The sequence below is a fragment of the Cimex lectularius genome, unplaced genomic scaffold (assembly GCF_000648675.2).
Source record: "Cimex lectularius strain Harlan isolate CLEC.00 unplaced genomic scaffold, Clec_2.1 scaffold28, whole genome shotgun sequence".
Taxonomy (NCBI): domain Eukaryota; kingdom Metazoa; phylum Arthropoda; class Insecta; order Hemiptera; family Cimicidae; genus Cimex; species Cimex lectularius.
Genome location: NW_019392712.1, coordinates 430,616 through 446,820, shown reverse-complemented (window position 1 = coordinate 446,820; position 16,205 = coordinate 430,616). Strand labels below are relative to the sequence as shown.

The 16,205-nt window shown below is 32.9% G+C and overlaps 1 protein-coding gene across 1 annotated transcript; it reads left to right on the top strand.

Annotated features, from left to right (window-relative positions):
- Positions 1–1,527: 1,527 nt before the first annotated feature.
- Positions 1,528–15,925, top strand: LOC106669989 (trafficking protein particle complex subunit 8). Its single transcript, XM_014399942.2, has 21 exons — positions 1,528–1,820; positions 4,689–4,850; positions 4,915–5,028; positions 5,586–5,766; positions 7,147–7,294; positions 7,507–7,647; positions 7,730–7,882; positions 7,949–8,058; positions 8,257–8,511; positions 8,579–8,858; positions 9,761–9,946; positions 10,008–10,156; positions 10,410–10,537; positions 10,596–10,777; positions 10,841–11,035; positions 13,304–13,611; positions 13,667–13,802; positions 14,822–14,915; positions 14,975–15,162; positions 15,228–15,529; positions 15,591–15,925. Exons 1-21 carry the CDS (start codon positions 1,658–1,660, stop codon positions 15,817–15,819), a joined length of 3,804 nt encoding a protein of 1,267 aa, XP_014255428.1. The 5' UTR covers positions 1,528–1,657; the 3' UTR covers positions 15,820–15,925.
- The last annotated feature ends 280 nt before the right edge of the window (positions 15,926–16,205 follow it).

Here is a 16,205-nt window from a genome sequence, read left to right as displayed (position 1 = left end):
AAAAACAAAACTGCAATAGTAATAAATTGTTTTCAAATTTCATCCATATTGTTTACAAGTTAGTTGTTTCTATCAAAAAATATTTACAGTAAGAGTCGTACTTTGTATATCAAAAATAATTCTAATCTGATAAAAGTAAGTTTTATACAAAAAAAGTTAATTTTTAATTTATTGAACAAAAGATTTTGTTTTTAGTCTTTCATATCATGTGGAATAATAAATTTGAAAATATTTCCTATTTGTAGTTTTTATTTGATCAATTTTCCGATGTAAATTTTTTTTTCAGCATGTATCAACAAAAAAGTATCTTTGTTTACCAGAGAGACGATAATTCTGCCCTGAACCCTTTTATATGATATCAAACCGCCAAAATGCAGAACTGTTGGACAGTGGGTTAAAAACAAGTCCTCAGTTTAATGGACTATATCCCAGGACACAGGCATGCTAAAGCAACAAAGGACCATTGCAAAACTACTAAACCTAGGATTGTTATTGTTAGGACTGTATGATAGTAGGACTGCTGACAGGGCATTCCAAGCTCCGGAGGCATAGCTTTTTTCCATCAAATTAACCTTTCAGTAACTTCAATTTAACCCATTATAATTTCAAATTAATAAGCTATAAAAGGAGTGTTAGTTTAAAGTTAAAAAGAGTCAAAAATTTAACAATAACTAATTTGATGTTAAAATGGGTTCATTTTTAATTATTATTTAGAGATTGTGAAACGCTGTCTCACGATCTTTAAATAATCATTGATTAATGGTCAGTAAATTACACATTTCTACACGAGAAGAATGAACAACATGAGATAGAAATGATCCATGACAACGTAGGATTCTATGAATGGATTTTAATTTTTTAGTGAAAAAGGGGCAATTTGAAATTAAAAACGGTTCTGCCATTTTAATGTGTGCTGATTTCTTTCCTTAATCCTTTTATTAACAACTAAATAGTAATAGCAAAATATCTCATAAAACACAAAATATTAATAACAATGGAAAACAGTTGAGTAGAATAAAACTAGTTTTTCTGCCTTTTTAATGTGTGCTGATTTCTGCACTTATTTCTTTTGATATCCATTTCATTTCTTACAAACTGCTTCTCTAGCCCAGAATAAACAAAAATATCTCGTAAAACACAAAATGTTAATAACAATAGGAAATAGCAAAGTGGAGTAAATCTTGCTGTTCTGCATTTTTAATCTGTGCTTATTTCTTTTAATATCCATTTCATTTGTTACAAACTGCTTATTTAGCCCAGAATAAACAAAAATATCTCATAAAACATAAAATATTAGTACAATGGAAAATAGCAAAGTGGAGTAAATCTTGTTGTTCTGCATTTTTAATCTGTGCTTATTTCTTTTAATATACATTTCATTTGTTACAAACTACTTATTTAGCCCAGAATAAACAAAAATATCTCATAAAACATAAAATATTAGTACAATGGAAAATTGCAAAATAGCGTAAATTATCCAGGTCCAGTAGGTTCTAGTAAGCCAAGTCACGGTTCGAGATGGGCGAACCTGCTTCTCGTTAACCTTCCACTTTGTTTATCTTTGATAATGACCACCGTGTTTGAACACAAATTTCACATAAATTACGTATTGTTTTAAAAAAAAAAGTGATCCGAGAAATTGGACGGAATCGCAACGATGAATATGCCGACGTCGAAATTCACTCCTCAGGAGTTTATACAGCAGACTTTCGCACCGATGATAGCCGTAATTTCGAGTGAAGGTGTTGAAAGCTGTTGTCAACGGAACAATCTGTCATTTACAGAAATGCTCAAACCGTTTTCCATGACCACCTTGGAGGGTATGATTTTTTTTTCCATATGTGACTTTTCCCTTCTAGACTTAACATTATATAATAGATACTTTTGTTGACATAAGCTTAAACTAAAGACAGTTGCTAATCCTGGGGTCAGAACTAGATTGATGATAGGACTGTTGACCAGAGACTGCAGACTACGGTGGCCTATAAACTCAGGTCGTCAGAAACAAACCTAGAAGGAAAAGCAGAATATCTTTGTTGTCTGAGATCCTCCTGTGAGAGGATAAGCCAAGAAGGATACACAAAAGAATCCTAACAGATCTGATAAAATGCTTTAAGCTTAACAAAATGCACTAGATAGTAATGGAGAATGCACAATAGATGGATATTCCTTTTACATTCTTTGTACCTCTTCGTGATCCTGTTGATTTCCCCATTGTTATGGTTTCTATTGATGAGTAAATTTAAAAATCCCAAAGACAGTCTTTTTATGGTTCCCGATGACCTACCCGAAGTTACGAATTGTTTTGTTTCCCTTTGTTTGCCATTGTCGATTCTGTTCAGCCAGTTTCAAAAAAAGGATATTTCCACATCAATATAAAACCTCTTTTTTTAACCCACATAAATAAAAAAGGAAATATAAGTGACATGCTTAATTACCGCCAGGTTGCTAAATGTTTGATTTTTGTTAAAATTATTGACTCTTTTGTTGTTGACCTTTTAAATGATACTTATCATAATAACATCATTCCTGAGCAGGATGGTTTTGTCAAGAGGCGCTCAATTTCGACCAACTTTCTTCTTTGTTACGATTTTATTAATAAAAATCTCAAATTGGGCCACAGAGCTCGTGCTATTTACACTGACATGTCCCCAAGGCTTTTGACAGGGTTAACTTTTGGATTCTACTGAGGAAGTATGGTTTAGGTGTGGTTTCTTTCTTGGCTCGACTCCTTTGCGACTGGAAGATCTTTTAGGGTGTATAATAGTAACATCTGTAGGTCCCTCAGGGCTCACATCTTTGGCAGATTGTCAAACAGTTTACTTAGACTTAGGTAAACCCTTTGCTATTAAAATGTTATATCAATCATTGGTCCACAATCATCTTGAGTATGCTTGCATTGTCTGGGGGTTCACCATCTCACTTTCCTTGGAAACTCATTTCCTTCAGGCTGTGATTTGTTTTTTCTCAGACTCTATATACTTTTAAAAAGAAGATCTTTAATGCTTAACGTTCTTATATGTTGTTTCTATAGATGAACTCTTAATGTCCTAATCTTTTATCATACAGCTTGTTACTTTTATATTATTAGCTTATACTTTTGATTCGGTCAGGGGCAGTACTCCACCCTCCACACATAAACTGTTGACAGGGCTTGTTCGGAAAGCCCCAGTAGCAATCCTTATACCAGTGATATATACTCTATCTAATTTCTGCAAACTGCTTTTCCTTGCCGAAGAGAACACCATGCATCCATAATTTAATTTTGTACACAACAGCGATTTAAATACAATAATTTATATTTCCCTTGTTGCTCCCCATCAAAAATTATTTAGAAATTTCATTGAATTTTTACTCTGGACCACAGTATGGTCGATGTGGTGCTGCCATCTCAATTTTTCATCAAAAATGAGGCCAAGGTATCTTATACTGTTCACATACTCGAGGGCTGTTCTTTTTAGCGTAAGAGGAGGGGCAGTATGTTCCCTCGTCAGTCTACAGAAGTGTACTGCTTTTGTTTTCGCCCTCGAAAATGTGAATCCGATGCCTTCAGCCTCTCTGACCACCACATCGATCCCTTCTTGTACTTTACGGGTTATTTCATTGATATCATCTCCGGTGCAAAGGATTGTCAAATCGTCGGCATACAAAGCCTTTAGCAGCCGAGCTTCCAATTTGTCTGCTGCATTGTTTACTGCGATCCCGAATAACCTTACAGAAAGTACCGATCCTTGGAGGAAAGGAAAGCCAAATGTTCTAGCATTGTATAAATTCTTTTTTTTTTCTTTTGTTTAATGTAAAATTTTCTTGCATTGTAAAAATTCATTTTTTTAACTAAAATTTTCTAGCATTGTATAATTCCATTTTATTTATTTAATTTTTTTTTTAATCTAAAATTTCTAGCGTTGTATAAATTCATTTTTTCACATCCTACATGTATTTGTAAAATTTAAACAATGTTTATAAATCCCAGACCCTGAAGATGATCTCAATAAAGATCGAAACGTTGGCACGATAAAGAAAATGCTTTTCTGAAACCTACGTCACACCAGACCGCATCTCACAATCTCCAATTAATCATTAATTAATTGGTCACTAAACACCACACTTTATTCTTACATTTCTTTTATCTTTAATCTTTTAATTTTAATTGTAATTAGTTTTCATGTGGATTTAAAAAAAAAACTCAAATGAAAAAAATTTTAATTTTATATTAATTTGATATAGCTTTTAATAGTAATCTAATTAATTTTCATATTATCTTCTTAGAGCCCAAATATTTTATATTTAAAAATATTGCACTTATGGAGGAATTTTTACTTTACATGCTTATACCATCAACGGTTTTTAATGCTTTAATGAAAGGGTTAATTTGAAACTAAAAAGGATCAATTTGTTAGAAAAAAGCTATTTACAGGAACTTTCTGTGCTCATATTTCATACCATTCCATAAGTTTTTTAATGTTCTAAAGAAAAGGCTAATTTAAAATAAAATATATTTAATTTGAAATTAAAAAGGTTAATTTGAAGTGAAAAAGAATTGATTTAATGGAAAAAATCTATATACTTACAATACTGAAATAATATATTTTGTAAAAAAACATCCTATTTGCTAATGATTAAGCAAATGCTACATTTGTTTAGTCATTTTGTGTACTTTCTACATGTTTTGGTTGTCATTTTTACAGGTTACACCAGGGAGATTGCTGGGAGTATGATTCAGACCAAAAATTTAAGGTTGAACTTTTGCGATTTAAATTCAAGACCTCCTCCTCCACAGACAGCGAGATCGTATTTCAACCAAGCCGTCAGCTCACATATACACGACAGAACTAAAGAAATAGTAATAGGTAATTATTTTTAAAATTATTTTCGTCAAGTTATTTTTTATAATATATTATGATAATTCAACAGGCAATTGCAAATTCGACATTCCACAAACGGTCCCATGGTACGAAGCATGGAGGCACACTTTTCTTCAAGTTCAATCACCTTTGGATCATGAATTTGTGAAACATTACATTGGCTGTATCCTTTATATTATTATTATGGATGAAATCATATCATGTTGGGTAGTTAGACTGGCATATGGTTTTTCTTACATAGATTTGTTTATTTAATTATAAATTAAAATGGATACATGACTCAGAATGTGAGCATTCTGATATAATATCCTCACTTGTGATTCACTTGTAATTCACAAATTGTGATTAATGAAAGACTGAGTACTATCTTCATTACTCAGTATAATTTATATCATCCTTCAATAATATAATTTTATATTTAATTTTTTTTTAAATCAGCGATAAATTCAAAATAGCTACTTTGTGACCAAGTGACATAGTAGAGCAGGTTAAAATATTTTTTTAAGAATAAACAAAGTTGATATTCATTTTCTGCACCCCGTAAAACCCCTGAATACAAATTTTTTGGACAAAAAAATTCACATTTTTGGCATTCCAAATGCCTGAGATTTGTTTTAATCACAACAATGGTGATAATTTTGTAATGATTCCCCTGATGAACTGAAACTATCTTTAATATTTGAACTATTCGAAATATTATTTTCCTATATAACATAACAGGTCTCATTGTAATCTCCTCCCTTGATTCAGATCCGATGGCATTAATCGCAGAAATGTCTGATAATGTTTCTAACCAAATACTCAATGGGAATCATAAGCTATTAAAGTGGTTTGGCCCTCCACATTCCATCTTATTTACTTATTTACTCCTACACGACAATTCAATCTCCGACGAAGCTAAGTAAGTTAAAGTGCCTTTCATATTTACAATTAAATAATTTTTATAAAATTTAATTATCACTTTTATTTACATATTTTGACAAAATTTAAATTTCAGCTCTTATAGATATGTTCAATTTAAAATTGTTTTGTTAAAAAATAAATAAACGAGCCAAGTCCAAACATTTTTCTGGTAGCATCAACGAAGTGTTGTGTTGTGAAAAAGATTGAATCATGCATATGTAACCTAACACTAACTCTTACACTATCCTAAATCTAAACCTAACACTAACTCTACCTAACTGGAAAAATTAAAGTTAGTATGACAAAAAAACATATCAACATCTTGACTTCAGCTTTGTTAAGACCTGGAGGAATTTACACAAAAAATTGTATTCCCACCACCAAACAAAGCCAAGCTTGGCATCCTTCATATCCACTCAAGGAAAATCCAATTGAGGCATGTATCCTGAGGCATCTCAAGAAAAAGCAAAAAAAACGTGACCCAGGAGGATTTTGAAAATTTTGCCAAAGCTATCAGAAAAACTCTGAAAAGAACATGCCCATCAAGAAATTATGGAAACAATATAAGTTTGAATATACAGACTTGTTTTTGTCTATTTTGCTACTATTTAATATAACCTAACCTTATAACATCAACCCTAACCTAACACTGATCCTACCTAAAATAAACCAAACACTATCCCTACCTAACCTCACCTAACAATAATACCAATAACATAACTTAACACTAACTCTTTTTAACCTAAGCCTGACTTTAACACAAACCCAATCTAACACCTAACCTAACAATGACTCTACTTAACATCACAATCTAATTATTTTTATTAGTTATTAATTTTGATTATTTTTATTTTCAATTGTTATGCAAAGAAGGCTGAGAAGAAAAACTAGTGTCATGAGTGGGACTCGAACCCCTGGCAATACTACTTGACCTGTCATGACTTTAGTTCCAGAGATAACAATTAATTGGCAGTAAAGGAGAAAATTTAAATAATAGTCAGCTGAGAGGAGGAATTAGTGTCTCGTGGCCCAGGGTACAAAGCCGGGGGTTGTGAGTTTGAGTCTAACTCATGTCTAATTTTTCTTCTCAGCCTTTTTTTTGCATAAAATTCTAATCTAACTTAACACTAACCGTACCTTACGTAAACTTAACATTAACAACTCACCCAACCAACTCAAACCTAACCAAATAAACACTAATCCTATCTAGCCTAACTCTTGTGCATTCTCCAGTAAAGCATTTATGATGCGAAAATGGTCATACAAAATAAAAACTTACGTATCCACCCCAAAAACATACCAAAACTGTATTTATTAACATATGTATAAATATATGCAATATCAAACTATTGAGTTTATTTATTTTGTTTTGGTGCAGGAGTGTAGCAACATTTGAAGCAATCGGCGCCACTTACGGGTCCCAGAAATGTTTCATATTAGGAATTAATTCTAGGAAAGATGGTCACGATATGTCCAATTTGCCGGACCCATGGATTCAGTATATTTCTTCAGACATTTCATACAAAGTATAGTGAATTTTTATTACGCATTTTAAAATTAATTCTCCTTTTTTTCCTGTGCTTTGTTTTTCTGGCATGTTTGTCGATATAATGTCATTAATGATGTGTAATTGTGTGCTGTGTATCCTTACTGGTAAATCACCAGTCACTGGAAAATGGAGTTTGATTCTCCAGATTATTTTGGTTCAAAAACATGAAAATGATTTTTGTTTGATTAGGATGAGAACAAAGATAATGAAATTGAACATGCTATTGAAGCTGGTCAAGATACTCTTGAAAAAATGACTTCACCAACGCCAATAATAATTCATCCACTTAGTCCAGTTACTGATGATCAAGTGTCTGTTACAACAAAAAATGTAATTTTACTACTTCTATATTTAGCATATTTTTTTTTATTTTTAAAATGTAATTTTAATGTGAAAAAAAAAACATTGTTAGGAATCAAACGGTGTAAGCAAAGAACCCTCATCACAGCATGGAATGTATCTTACCTCAGAAGACATAAATAAAATCAAGAAATTTGTCAATGATTTCTTTGTAAAAGCTTTGAGTCCATATTTCCAACAAAGTATTAACCAATTAAATGAACAGGTATTTTCCTTATTGAATGCTTTTCTGTAATCGTTTGCGTTGATAATGTAATATTGACGTTTCTAGGTGTCAAACAAAAAGGGAATGAGTAGATCTTTACTGAGTGCTACCAAGAGGTGGTTTGGTGCACCAAAACCTGGGTCTCCAGGTAATCACATTTCTCCAAATGCAATCGCGTAAGTCTGCTTTATTTTAATTTTACTTTTTGAAAAAGATAAAATCTTCTTATCCTCATGATGGTATTATTTTATTTGCTTAAGCTGTGTTGGTTTCTTTACTTCTATTTCTTATTTTTGTCTACTATCATGAATTTTTGGTTCTAATAATAAAATAAGCAATGTTGTATTGTAATTTCCTTACAAATGTTTTAATAGGTATTCAAGCGATTCGCATGAACTTCAATTAAGACGCCTCGGAGACCTGTGTTTCATGATCGGGCATTATCAAATGGCGTTTAATGCTTATCACAGTGCTAAAAGAGATTTCAATGCCGATGGTGCTTGGCTTCATTATGCAGGAGCTTTGGAAATGGCTGCCCTTTCAGCGTTTATGGCCAACTCAGACAATCTCACTCGAAAAGTGATAGATTATTTTGAAGAGAGTATTGTCACTTATCAAAACGCTTGCAGGTAGAGTGTTGTTAAACTTTTTTTAAATTCATTACATGTTTTATTTGTTTATCTTTTACATATTTAGAATGAACCAATTTGCCACAAGGGCGACAATAATGAGTGTCGAATGTTTAAAAGGCAACGGCCTTTTTGGCGAAGCTGCAAAGCAATTAATAAGGATGGCAGGGGAAGACTCAGATCTCAGAAGCGCTGTACTACTTGAACAGGCCGCTTATTGTTTTCTAAGTTGCCCTAGACTGGTTATGTACAGGAAATATGCATTCCATATGGTTCTAGCTGGAAATAGATTTTCTAAGGCATCACATAAAAATCATTCGATGAGATGTTACCATCAAGCTTATCAGGTAAACATTTATAGTTCTACATAAATTATTTATTTGTGTTAGTAAATTAATTAATGTTATTAAGCTCTTAATTATAAAGCCACCTGCATATTCTCTCCACTTCATACATATGTAACCTATCCCTAACCTACTTGTTCCTAACTTAACCGAACGCTAACCCTACCTAGCCGAATATATTGATTTTAGTTGGTATTTTACTGGTATTTTCCCTAAACCTAACTCTAGTTTCATCATAATCCTTATCCTAGCCCTAACCCTGTCTTTAACCATAACCTTAATATTACCTATCTGCTCTTAAACCTAACCCTACGAAACATGACCTAAAATACTTCAAAGGTGTTGGCCTTTTTACAACTTTGTGGACTGCAACAACCTAACCCTAACTCTAATGTAACCATAATCATAAACCTTAATTCTACCTGACCAGATCTGTTCTTAAACCTAACCAACTCTATCTCTTCCCTAGCTTTAACATATCCTAACTTGTCCATAACCTAACCTAATCTGGCTTTGTACCTAAACTATACATATTTAGTTAGTACATATTTACTAATATATTGTGTATTATTATTTTTGCTTTCAGTTGCTATTATATTGTCTGTGGACTAATATTTTAATAACAGTTTTGTTTTGACCTATTAACTTTGAAAAATTGATGTCTTAAATTATGATTTCAAAAATTTATCTGATTGTACCATGCAAAAAGTTTCTTGGCTAATATGCAAAATTCATAAGGCCATTAAAAAAACCACCTAATCTGTCCCTAAACCTAAAATGTTTATTATACTTGGTAGAATGTATAACTTATGCATAATTATTTTTTAATTTGGTATCAGTAGATCAATAAAATTAGTATAGGCGTCCAATGTTTCTGCTAATTAACACCATAATTTATATTTTAGGTCTATAATAACAAGAATTGGATGATTGCTGAAGACCATATCTTATACACAATCGGCAAACATGCAACTCAGTTAAAATTACTTGCAAACGCTTACAATGCATTAAGCTTACTAGTCACAAGATCTAGTCCGCAATCAGAACAGCAGCAGCAACAATTTTTTGAGGAATACATAATCGTTGTGCAGGTGGATTATAATTTATGTTATAATGTTTCAAAGGTTTTAAAAGTGACATTGTCATTTGTAGAATTTACTTAACAGCGGTGTGGAAGTAATGTTGAATTTGCCCGTGATACAAAATCACCTCACAGAAATTCATCTTTGTGTTTCTACTGATGTTTCGATAGGAGGGGAAATCACAGCAACATGCATTGACAATAGCCAAAATGATCCTATGTGAGTAATTCCAAGTTGCCATCGACATTCAATTCATTGGTTTAAAGTTAAAAATAACAGGAATTTTTGTTGTGAGATTTTTTCTAGAGATTAGACCTTTTAATTTCTAATAATTTTGGTCTGTTAAGCAGGCTAAAATGATCAGGGATGACAAAACTACAGACTTTTATTAATAGTCACAACTAGCTTTCATATATTTAAATGTTCATTTTTGTCTGTATTTGTATGAATATGTTTATCGATAATTATTTAGATGGCACATCTTAGAAGAAAAGCTGGTCAATTATGCTGGGGGAGTGAAAGTGATGATATTTAATCCAATTATTGAAATAATAACATCTAAAAGCAAACAGACAGTTTCAGCCATAGCCGTTTGTGGAGGTAAATAAACAGCTTTTGGTAAACTTTTCTTTTTTCTAAAAATGTTGATATTTTGTAGAAACTGTAGGAGTTTACGTTTCCCTTAAAAATCCGCTGCATATTCCTATCAAGATTACTGGAATGCAGCTTACTTGGCAGTTTGTATCGGAAAATGGTGAAGTTAGCAGCAATGAAAATTGTGCCTACGCCACAGCTCACATATGTAATGAAATTAATTTACAAGCCGACTCCACCAAACATGTAAGGAAACTCAAAGATTTTTTTAAATGTATTTATTTATGACTAATAATTCTTAAATTTAAGGAACTTCTGACTATCACACCAAATGCAGTGGGAACCCTTAAGATAACTGGTGTAAACTACAGTTTAGAGGATTCACGTGGTTCTACAGTCAGAGGATGCCAAAAATTACTCACCTTAGACAAAAATGTGCCAAGACAAAATATCCTCGACAGCAGACTGCAACTTGTCGTTATTGGAAAAGCTCCTCGTTTAAAAGTTAGTAATTAATTTATAAAGAATTAGCAAAAAAATATTGACCGCTTCAAGTATTAAAAGTAAATTTTATTTTTCCAATGAATTAATTTCAAGCATGTTAATATCCGTCATACGCAATGGATAATTGCAATCTAGAGACTACCAGATCAAATCATATCCTCCTTGAATTTAAAAAAATATATATATTTGAATAAGTGAAATCTTTTTTACCTTAAGAAAGTGTGCCATTGCTTGAAATATGTGCATCTTCAAAGTCAAGTATCACTTGTTGAAAACTCAGTACATACAGTTGTTTCAATAGAGCTGTGTAGAGGCAAAAGACGCTTCTGAAACTGGCCAAGTTCAGTTATCATTTATGCACTCTTTTGTGTCATACCAAATTGTCAATAAAGGAGCTTCATCTTGATTAAGAATAAGTCCTCCGTTCAATGGGATTGTACTCTAGGACAGAACAAAAATAAAATTAAAGGGCTAGAATGATTGTAAAAAGAACTAGATGATGGTAGGACTGTAAACTCGGTCCAGCAGAAACAACTTTATTGCCAGGAGCAAGAAGAAAAATAGTGGAACATGTCCTGTTGGTGCAAAGGGCCTATACAGGCTGTTTCTACTCTTGGAAAAGGAGAAAAGCCAAGACCTGAAGGGTAAGCACAGGAAAAAAAGCTTTGGGATTTTAACAATCCATAAAATTTAACAAACAAAAAACTTGACAATAATAGAGATAGCACAGTAGACACACAATTGTGCGCAAGGTTGTAAACTGGCTAAGCCGTTGGAATAACCGGCACAAGGTATCTTCAGTGATGAACTAGTTACTCCTGATGGTGCAATGTTGAAACACGTTTGAATAACTCAAAAAACCCGCGAGTGGAGACATACCCCCCCCCACCAATAAGTGACCCTTTACTGGTGTAAAATGAGTTCACCGACTTGCAAACCAAAATCCATCATCTACCCTTCTTGAATAGTAAATAATTCCATAATTAATTAATTAAAATTCTAAAAACCTTTTTTTCCAAATTTCATCATTTTCTGATCAGAGAAGCAACATCAATTCTTTTGATGCAAAGGACCATCACAGAAGCAAATGGCAGAACTAATAAAACCTAGGACATGATAGGAATAGAATGATTTTTTTCCCTTTTCTCGGGGTCTTTTCTCCCTTTCTTCCACTGCCACCTGAAAGATCTATTGTGGAATTGACCCTTCTTTATATTCAAGCATCATAAAGTTCACTTTAAGGTAGTTTAGCTCGTTCAGGGTTCCTCTGAGCTTATTTATAAATGCACTTGCATATTTTCTACACTTCATGGATATGTAACCTAGCCCTAACCAGTCCCTAATTCTTCCTAACCTAACCTGTCCCTAACAGTCCAAACCCTACCGAACCTAATATGTTGATTTTAGTTTATATTTTACTAATATGCATATTTTTCATTTTCTACTTTGCTATTATATGTTTTCTTGTGAAATATTAAAATTGTTTGGTGATTAGTGACCGTTAGTCAGAAATCTGACTGCATCTCACGATTTCCGAATAATCATTAAAATTGTTGTTGAAATTAGCAAACAGCATGATTAATTAGGACATGTTAGTACTAGAATTTTTTTTCCTCGGTGTCACTAGTGACTAACCTTTCTTCTACTGCAACCTGAAAAGTTTATTATGATTTGACCCTTTTTTTTATTTCCAATCCTCAAAAAGTGCACCTTAATGTAGTTTAGTATATTTTAGTAGTATTTAGCTGAAGGTCGAGGGTTCGAATCCCGCTCGTGGCACTGACTTTTTTATCTCAACCAATGCCTTTCATAAATATTAATTAATTGAAAAAATGTGTAAGTATATCGGGTTGGAATGTAGGACCATTGGATTCAAACCCGGGACCTTTACCTTACAGTGATGAGCGCCGTGTCAATGCCTAAACTGTTGCGGCCACCGACGCCCCCTTTTTTATTTTTAAAGATAAGTTTTAAATTTTCCAACAGTTCATGGAGTGAGGAAAAATGACATTAAACGAGTAAGTAGTACTACTGCTTTCCTAGGAATGTTACTCAACATTTGATTTGAGACTCCATCCAGGTTGGGAGACCTTTTGGTCTTCAGGGAGTCTGTGACTTGCTTAACCTCCCTGGGAGTTACCAATTGGCAGTCGCTGGAAATGTGGATATAGAAACAATATTCAAACATTGTAAACGGTCATATTTTTTTGCTCACTCCTTTTTAAGAAAAATTGTAAAAGGTAAATGTCAATTTTTGATATTTTTTAGGTCTCATTCAAGGGGCTTAAAAGTAAGGTTTATTGTAATGAAATATTTCCGGTCAGTGTCACTCTAAAGAACGCCGGTGCTCTGAGCATATCTCGGATATTGTTGGTCTCGTCAGACAGTTGTTCCGTGTGGGTAAAGGACTGCCCCGTGAGCCATCCTGTCATATTTGACATCCCTTTGAAAGACAACTTGAAATCCGGAGAAAGTAAAGAACTGACAATTTACATCCAGCCGTCCTATAAAAAAGGAAAGCAAAATCTAGAGCTTTTATTTTATTACGAAAGCGAACATACGACAATCAAACCGAGGTATTTTAAAAATTTAAAGTTACTAATATATTTTTGTTTAATATTTATATTTTAGGTACCGTTTGGTAAAACATTCATGGCCTATCACAGTTAACGAAGCATTTCGTTTGACTGCATTAACTTCAATTAGTAATGCAATCAGTGAAACCGACGCTTTAAATATTAGGCTACAAATTGATTCTGTATCAGTGGTAAGTTGTAATTTTTAAGTTTTAAAACTAGCTGTGACAATCACAGGTTTTGACAGTCAGAGGTCAGATATCAGTTTTATCTGTCCCGCTGCCAAACTTAGGTTTCAGGGGCTGTCAACAGCTAGGTCATTTCAGCCACAAACTCGTGCAATTTATAAACCTTAACCCACTCACTCTCTCACTCTTAGGAACCACAGTGGACTAGTTAAAGTGTCATACATGTATGTGCCATGGTAGCAGTTCTGGGTTCAAATCCCAGCATATATATATGTAAAAGTCTTGTAAAGTGGTTCGACACGCAACAGGTAGTTTGACATTAAGCCCTGCTGTACAGGCATTAGTAATAACTAGTCTAATTGATGGCCTATAACTCAATAATCCACCATCGGCCCTCTCACACTAATAAATACATTCACTCTCAATATACTGAAAAAAGAAACACAAGATGAGAGTAAGTACTATATAGAATAAGATGGTCCTGTTTAAAAAAAAAAAAAATCGTACAGTGGACTAAGCAACTATGATAGGTTGGCTTTCCTACACACTTTGTACAGATAGCCATAAAATAACTTCAGTTAAGTGAGACATTGAGCCACCTTTCTCAACACGTTAGGTCATGAATGGGCTTAGACCCAAAGTGATATGTGTCATCCTTGCATGTGACTATGTTAGTTTTGATGAAATCAACCAAACTATATCAAATTCCATATTAGAGACTAAAGATTTTTTATTGCTACAAATTAAGTACTTTTTCTGCCCATTGATATCAGTTAATTCATTCCAAAATTTATACCGTAAAAAAAAGTTAATATTGTACAGAGGATTCATGTAACCACTTAGACTTTTCCAGTTTCTCTATACTTACAGGACTCAAACGTTTCTGTCTTACTCTCACTCTCTGATCCCTCCAGACAATACTGCGACAGCGATGACCCTAGTTCCTCCCGGCCGGTGTTTCCCGAATTTTTGTATTGTAATTTCAAATGTGAGGGAATAATAATGTATTCATTGTCTTCTAGGCTAGGTGTTCTACAATTATGAGAATGCAGATAGAAAGTGTTTCCATTTCTAGCAATAAATGGGAACTTGGAAGATGGGTCATCGATCCTTCCGGTAAGAATAGTCGGTTATTATTAATTTCAAATATTTCTCATCATAAATTTATATTTTAGTTGTGATGGAAGAGTATCAAATATTATTTATACTAATTCAAGCATTAAGAAAACAAGGGAACAGTACAAAAGGTACGATTACGACGAATTATTTACTCCCGAATGAAATAAACGATGTACCTTTTGAATACTTTCTACCAAAAGGTTCAACTTCAGATAACGATATTGTATGCATTGTGAATTGGAAGGTTTGTTAATTTATCATGGTAAAATAATAAAATATGAGAAAATATATATATTTTTTTTTTTCCAGTTGGAAAATACAAATAATGAAATAACCTCGTACGCTCGAGGACAGGAGCATATATTTTTGAATAACCCGATAAACACATCTCAAAACTTGTCAGTTGTTGATCCAAATACTTTCCCATTATTTAGAGATGCTACCAAACCATTGGAGGACACAAAACTAGTTAGCTGTCGGATCCATTTGCCTCAAAGAGTCCATCATCAGTTCATGTCTAAAAGATTGTGTACCATCCCGGTAATTCTAAATTTACAAAACTGTTCGGACAATAAACTGTCTATTAAGGTCTCAACATCCTTCAATAAAACGTAAGCATTACTTTAATATATTTTTAAAATATACTTCGTATATATGCAATTTGTTTTTCAGTTCTAAAAGCAACAGCCTACAAAGCCATTCTTGCTGTTTCTCATGGGTCGGGCAAACGTCATTCACTAAAATTATAGATGGTTACAGCGATATTGGAATTTCTCTAGTCGCTGCTGTAACAACAACCGGTGCTTATGACTTTAGCTCTGGACTCAGCGTAGAAGTCAAAGTGTGCAATAAATATGTAAAACAATTATGTAATTTTGATTCAATTACAGTTATATATTGACAAAATTGATATTGGTTTTGTTAAATTTTTTTTTCATTATATAAAAAAAAAATTCTATTATTATTTATTGTAAATATTATATATAAATATGTTTATATACGAGAGGATCTATTTATACCTTATTAAAGCAATACTATTGTTATACGTTATGTAGAATTCCTCCTGTCCTAACATTTAAAAGGCGTGCAAAAGAATGAAGACACAATATTGATTTTACAATGTCTCACAAGATCAAATTTGACAGATTAATGTCCAAGCTGAGCATCTGACTGTTTAAAAAAAGTACAGTGTTATAACACCTGTACTTCCTCTCTTCTTTGAGTTTAGGGCTGTGTACATGCTTGTCATCTATGATTTATACGCAGGATACTTCTAGAGTGAGAATA

Bases quoted from the DNA above. Each gene is read 5' to 3' on its own strand.
- LOC106669989 (XM_014399942.2), top strand. From the start codon at position 1,658: ATGAATATGCCGACGTCGAAATTCACTCCTCAGGAGTTTATACAGCAG. The intron at 10,778-10,840 runs GTAAGGAAACTC...CTTAAATTTAAG, and splicing joins AAGCCGACTCCACCAAACAT to GAACTTCTGACTATCACACC. The intron at 14,916-14,974 runs GTAAGAATAGTC...TTTATATTTTAG, and splicing joins ATGGGTCATCGATCCTTCCG to TTGTGATGGAAGAGTATCAA.